Source organism: Quercus suber, unplaced genomic scaffold (assembly GCF_002906115.3).
Source record: "Quercus suber isolate HL8 unplaced genomic scaffold, Cork oak 2.0 scaffold_406, whole genome shotgun sequence".
NCBI classification, from domain to species: domain Eukaryota; kingdom Viridiplantae; phylum Streptophyta; class Magnoliopsida; order Fagales; family Fagaceae; genus Quercus; species Quercus suber.
The window spans coordinates 447669-454706 of record NW_027069857.1 but is presented as its reverse complement, the minus strand read 5'-3'; the positions used below and the strand labels follow the sequence as shown (position 1 = coordinate 454706).

Here is a 7038-nt window from a genome sequence, read left to right as displayed (position 1 = left end):
GTAAGTTGTAATTAGCCCAAAAACTAATATTTTCTAAAAATTGCCCCACCAAAACAAAGAAGCTTTAGGAGTCTCTTTACCTTTAGCTGGGACAAGTCATGCCACTACTCTTATAAGCCAAACACTTGAAAATGTTTTCTAAAATTTTTTCAATAATACAATCAAAAACTAAAAAAAAAAAAAATTGTTTCCTCCAAAACAAAAAAGTTTTCATTTGAAAATATTTCATGTTCAAAATATATTTTACATAAAATGGATTTGGATTAGGGTGTAAATGCCATCACTAGCTTACAACATTTTTTTTTTTTTTTTTTACGTTGTTATCAACAATTTATGGATAAAAAAAATATTAGGAACAAAAAAATTAACTTCATAAAAATTTTAGCGAATATAATCAAAATTTTAGTGAAATTTAATATGATATTTTTTTAGTCGCATAAAATTCTGAAGAAAAAAAAAAACAAAAATCTTTGTTTTGTTTGTTTGCAGCCATATATAACATTTTTTTAACTTACAATTTCTACTATATAACACTAAACAAATAAAATGGCAAAATTTGCTTAATAGTACTTTTTTAGAAAAAAAAAAAATTGGATGAATAGCATATGTTTGAAGTTTTTTAATTAGTTAGACTGTTTTTAGAAGTCGAGTTTGGCAAACTTGACTTTGGGCTGGAAGTTGAGTTTGACAAACTTGACTTCCAAGCAATATTGATGCATCCTGCTTGGTCCTACTTGGAAGTCGAGTTTGTCAAACTCGACTTCTAAAAACAATCTAACTAATTAAATAATTTTTTTTGTGTACTGCTTTCCTAAAATTTTTCTAAAAACATACTGTGGGGCCAGAAAATCAAGCAGCCTCGGCTCACTTCAAACCAGGCCCAGAGGCCCATGCCGAGGATGCATGTGGGGTCCGAGGATAAAAATACGATGTTCAGCCCCCAAGGAACAGGTCCGAGGACGACCCCGTCCTCGGACGTTCGAGACCTCAGAAATGCACGAGCACCCCACCACCAAAGAGGAGTCTTCTTAACTATCCGAGGAGGAAAAGGCAAGCGCCACGCGTCGACGACGAGAGCACGGTGAAGGAGCAAGTCTAAGGCGAGCTGTCACCTCCACATTAAATGCCCCTAACTAATGTCCTGGCCGCATTAATGAGGAGGGGATTACAGAACAGTGTTGCCTTGGTTGCCGCAACCCACTGGAAGAACGGGAAGGTGGCTGATGGGACAGATACTCAAGTGGTGGCCTGGTTACTCAACAAGTGTAGAGCTGTGATCAATGGGGAAAGAAGTATATAATGTAAGGGATCCCTCTTAAGGTGAGGAGGTTCTTTTTCTTTTGGAAGGAAGGAAAAAAGGGAGGAGGTCATAAGAACAGGAAGCTCACCAGAGAAAGGTCAAGGAGCATCATTGTTCACATCTACCTGAGAACTACCACGCATGGTCGTTGCACCCCTTATTAGGGCCTAGTTCTTGACCCCACTCTCTACAAATTAATTGCAGGGTTAACTAGGCTCGGGTCCATTCCCGTAATGCACAGGGAGGCCCGAACCTGGTCCCTACAATTGACGCCGTCTGTGGGAAGAACTCGTGCATCAGTAAGGACAACAGCCAGGCATGGTAGGGTCAGACCCTCATCAAGTGAGTACCCATCGGCACGAACCAGCTAGATCCCAACGTTCAAATGACTATAGTAACACTGGGCACGGCCAGAACAAGGAGAACGGATGATTCCGAGAAGGAAGCGTACATACCTCACAAACTAGCGAAAGCCACACGCATAGAAGTGGCCGTATGCCCCAGAGGGGCAATAATGGCCCAGCCACGCTATCGCGAGAGGATAAGAGTCACGCCTCCCAGAGACAGGACGATAAGGTGGCCATGCAGCGAAAGATAGATGATCTAAAGAGAAAGTTGCGCCATGCACAGCGAAGGCGATCCGAGCCCAGCCCTTACTTACCCTCTGACGATAAAAGTGATGGCAACTACAGGCAAAGGTCGACAACACCCCTGAGTGAAACTTTCTCCCACGAGGATGAGCGCTACCAGAGGCGAAGGCATGGCAACCCCACCCCTAGGGGCTTAGGAAGTGACGCCATGAGCAAGGCGCTGGACCGGCTCTCCAGGTTGCCCTTTACGCGTCGCATAGAAGAGGCGATGCTCCTTCGGAGGTTCCAGCAGCCAACCTTCATTGTTTACAATGGCAAAACGGACCCCGTGGAGCACATGAGCCAATTCAACCAGAGGATGGCCGTTCACTCTAAGAATGAGGTGCTGATGTACAAAGTCTTCCCGTTCAGCTTGGGACCTGTGGCAATGAGGTGGTTCAACGGCTTGAGGACGAATTTCGTAGACTCGTACAGATAGCTGACCCAGGCCTTTGGTTCCCGTTTTTTCACGAACAGCAGACCTCCTCGGCCCATGAGCGCGTTGCTATCCCTGACCATGCTCGACGACAAGACCCTCAAGGCTTACTCGGACAAGTATTGGGAGATTTACAACGAGCTGGACGGCAAGTACGACGATGTCGCCATCAACATATTCAAGAACGGGCTCCCGATGGGGCACGGCCTGAGGAAATCCTTAACCGGTAAGCCCGCCACCAACGTGCGGCAGCTAATGGATCAGATCGACAAATACAAACGGGTGGAGGAAAACTTGCTACAAGGCAAGGGGAAGGAGAAGGCTATCCCTCAGGAGAGGAGGGATTCCAGGTCGGACCGGTATAACAACGCCCGTCCGAGGAGAGAATTCATGGGACAATCTGGGGCGACAAACGCCCAGGCTGTCGGCGCTGTGTTCCGAGAACCGGTGCACAGGGTGCTGGAAAAGATCAAGAACGAACCATACTTCAAGTGGCCGAATAAGATGTCGGGGGATCCTGAGAAGCGTAATCAAGACCGCTACTGCCAATATCACCAGGACCACGGGCACGCTACGGAGGACTGCAGGAATCTCTGGAACTATCTGGACCAGTTAGTCTAGGAGGGGAAGCTAAAGCACCTCCTGCACCATTCCAACAGCCAACAGGGCTAAATTTACCAGGAGCCACGGAGGGACACTGCCATGAGGTAGCCCGCTAGAACGATTAATGTGATTTTGGCTGTGCCAGGAAGAACAGGCATGCGCCCCTCACGAGTGCTGTCCGTGACCCAGGTGGCCGCCGGGGAGTCCCAGTCCAAGCCAAAGAAGGCCAGAAGAGGCTGTCACCCGACCCTGACTTTTTCTGAGGAGGACAAGGACGGGACCACCCAACCCCACAACGACGCTTTGGTGGTCACCCTCAGAATTGGGGACTATAACGTCAAAAGGGTGATGGTGGATGGGGGCAGCGCGGCGGAGGTCATGTACCCTGACCTCTATAAGGGGCTGGGGCTAAAGCCTGAGGACTTGTCGCCCTATAGCTCCCCCTTGATGAGCTTTGATAGGAAGCTAGTCATCCTGGAGGGCGTGATCAAGCTACTCATCCAGACTGGCCCGGAAGTAGTGGAGGTGGACTTTATAGTGGTGAACACGTACTCCCCCTACACTACCATTGTGGGAAGGCCTTGGCTCCACACCTTGGGAGGCGTCGCCTCTTCCTTGCACCAGAAGGTGAAATTTTCGTCTGAAGGACGAATCCTTGAGATCTGAGGGTGCCAGTCAATGGCAAGGCGGTGTATGGTCGCAGCCACCTCACGTCCACAAGATACGGAATCCTCGGCCACCGTGGCCGGAAACTTATAGCAGTTAACCACCTCGATGGCACCAGCTGACACGGCCGCCGAGGAAGCAAAGCTTGAGGGCCTAGAAAAAGTGGTCATCGACAACGACCAGGAGAGGTTCTTTCAGGTCGGAACCCAACTGCCTCCCTAGGAGAAGGAGGAGTTGCTTGAGTTCCTCAGGAGGAACCTTGACGTGTTCGCATGGGATCCCTGCGATGCCCCAGGGATTGACCCATCCTTCATCTGTCACCACCTTAACGTCAACCCTTCTGTGACCCCCAAGAAGCAGCCACCCCGACGCCCGTCAAAGGAGCACGCCACGGCAATTAAGGAAGAGGTCAATAAGCTTAAGCGCGCGGGGGCTATTAAAGAAATATTCTACCCCGAGTGGTTAGCAAACACTATGGTGGTCAAGAAAAAAAGTGAAAAATTGAAGGTTTGCGTAGACTTCACGGACCTGAATAAAGCATGCCCAAAGGACCCCTTCCCAATGCCACGAATAGACCAGCTGGTGGATGCGACCGCAAGCCATCCTCGGATGAGCTTCCTAGATGCCTTTCAGGGATATCACCAGATCCCATTAGCCTTGGAGGATCAGGAGAAAACAGCCTTCATAACACCCATCGGGAACTACCACTACAAGGTGATGCCATTCGGCCTGAAGAACGCTGGATCTACTTATCAGAGGATGATGACGAGAATGTTCGAGCCGCTGTTAGGCAAAAACATTGAGATCTATGTTGACGATATGGTGGTGAAGAGCAAATTAGTGTCCGAGCATCTGGGGGACCTCGGCTGTATATTCGATGTCCTCAGAAAGTATAGGCTGCGACTAAATGCTTCCAAGTGCTCGTTTGGCATGGGATCTGGCAAATTCCTAGGCTACATCATCACCCACCGGGGGATCGAGGTTGACCCCGATCAAATCAGAGCTATCCAAAACCTAATGCCTCTGCGAAACCCCAAAGAGATCCAGAAGCTTGCTGGGATGATCGCGGCTCTGAATCGATTCATTTCCAGGTCGGCTGATCGATGCAGACCGTTCTATCTCCTGATCAATAAGTGGAAGGGATTTGAGTGGTCCGAAGAATGCGCCATGGCCTTCCAACAACTCAAAGATTACCTAGCCCGGCCACCCATCATATCTAATCCGGAGGTCGACAAGGTCCTATACGCATACATTGCTGTGGCGCACCACACTGTGAGCCTGGTGCTGATACGAGATGACAGTGGCATCCAAAAACCAGTCTACTACGTTAGCAAGTTATTGCACGAAGCCGAGGTCAAGTACTCACCCTTGGAGAAAGCCATACTTGCCGTGGTCCACGCTATGCAAAAACTGCCCCATTATTTCCAGGCTCACACGGTTGTCGTTTTAACCCAACTACCCTTGAAATTCGTACTTCGGGCCACCGACTACACAGGAAGAATTGCAAAGTGGAATACCATCCTGGGGGCCTTCGACGTTAAATACATGCCTCGGACCGCCATAAAGGGCCAGGTCCTGGCAGACTTAACGGCGAAGTTCGCTGAGCCTACTATAGAAGTGGGGGCCGAGGGAAGGATTGCTAAGGAGAAGCCAGTTGGAGCAGTCTCTGTCCCGAGGTCACCATGCTGGAAGGTATATGTTGATGGCGCGGCAAACCACAGAGGGTCAGAAGTAGGACTAGTCTTAGTATCCCCTGAAGATCATGTCATAGAGAAGTCCCTGAGGCTCGGATTCTTGGCCACAAACAACGAGGCCGAGTACGAGGCATTATTGCAAGGAATGGTCATGGCACAGAAGATGGGAGGAAAGTCGGTTGAGATATTCTCGGACTCGAAATTGGTGGTAAGGCAGGTAAAAGGAGAGATGGAGGCCAAAGACTCGAGAATGCAGGAATACCTAAGCCAGGTCAAGCGCTTGCAGTCGGAGTTTAGCCTCTTCAGCTTGTCTCACATTCCCAGGAGTGGGAACAGCCACGCCGACTCGTTAGCCACCCTCACGACCTCCTCGGCCACGAGCCTACCCCGGATCATACTTGTGGAGCATCTGAAGAGAGCAGGAGAGGTGGCAAGAGAAGCGGTCCCCATCCATCAAGTTGGGGTGGGCCCCAGCTGGATGGACCCCATAACGAGATTCCTCAAAGATGACGTTCTGCCAGAGGAGAAGTCGGAGGCAGAGAAAATACGAAGGAGTGCTTCTCGGTTCTGGTTGTCCGAGGACCACAAGTTGTATAGGCGCTCCTACTCTGGACCATACCTACTGTGCGCCTACCCCGAGGCAGTAGAATTACTACTAGAAGAGCTGTATGAGGGAATATGAAGGAGCCATACTTGGGGAAGATCCCTGTCCCACCGAGCTGTCACGTAAGGATACTGGTGGCCAGGAATGCAGAAGGAAGCCCTGGACTATGTCAAAAAGTGTGACCAGTGCCAAAGGTTCGCTCCGAATATTCATCAACCCGGAGGGACCCTCAATCCTTTGTCCAGTCCATGGCCGTTTACCCAATGGGGCTTGGACATCGTAGGACCTTTCCCCAAGGTGCCAGGGAATAAGAGATATCTCTTGGTGGCCACGGACTACTTCACCAAGTAGGTGGAGGCAGAGCCCCTGGCTAACATCAGAGACGTGGACGCAAAGAAATTCCTTTGGAGGAACATTGTCACGCGATTCGATGTCCTGTATACCCTCATCTCGGATAATGGGCTCCAATTCGATAGCAAGGCCTTCAGAAGGTACTGTTGTGAACTGGGGATCACAAATAGATACTCAACGCCCGCCTACCCTCAGGGAAACGGATAGGCGGAGGCTGTTAACAAGGTCATCGTCAATGGGCTCAAGAAGAGGCTGGATGACGCTAAAGGAAGATGGGTAGAGGAGCTGCCCCACATTCTTTGGACGTACCGGACTACACCCAGGCGGTCAACAGGGGAAACCCCTTTTGCCATGACTTATGGTGCCGAGGTAGTGATCCCCCTGGAAACAAACTTCCCAACACAAAGGACAAGTTCTTTCACTCCAGACAGTAACGACGAACTGTTGGGGAGGAGCCTGGACCTGGTTGACGAACGAAGAGAACGAGCAATGGTACAGTTGGCCTATTACCAACAAAAACTCAAGCAAAGATATGACGCTAATGTAAAGCTCAGACCGCTAGCATCGGGGGACTTGGTGCTGAGGAAAGTCGCAGGGGCTGCCAAGAACTATTCCTAGGGGAAGCTGGGACCAAACTGGGAGGGGCCCTGCCGAATTATCTCGATAGCAGGAATCGGCACGTACTATTTAGAAGATTTAGATGAAAAACCTGTACCTCGCCCATGGAATGTAAATAATCTGAAAAGATATTATTA

At 49.6% G+C, this 7038-nt stretch overlaps 2 protein-coding genes across 2 annotated transcripts; both read left to right on the top strand.

Annotated features, from left to right (window-relative positions):
• The first annotated feature begins 2446 nt into the window (after positions 1 to 2446).
• Positions 2447 to 2986, top strand: LOC136062359 (uncharacterized). The gene has a single exon (XM_065761311.1). The coding sequence runs from the start codon at positions 2447 to 2449 to the stop codon at positions 2984 to 2986; it is 540 nt and encodes a 179-aa protein (XP_065617383.1).
• A 138-nt stretch (positions 2987 to 3124) lies between these two features.
• On the top strand, positions 3125 to 6010 carry LOC136062358 (uncharacterized). Its single transcript, XM_065761310.1, has 2 exons — positions 3125 to 3595; positions 3857 to 6010. The coding sequence occupies exons 1-2, from the start codon at positions 3125 to 3127 to the stop codon at positions 6008 to 6010; spliced, it is 2625 nt and encodes an 874-aa protein (XP_065617382.1).
• The last annotated feature ends 1028 nt before the right edge of the window (positions 6011 to 7038 follow it).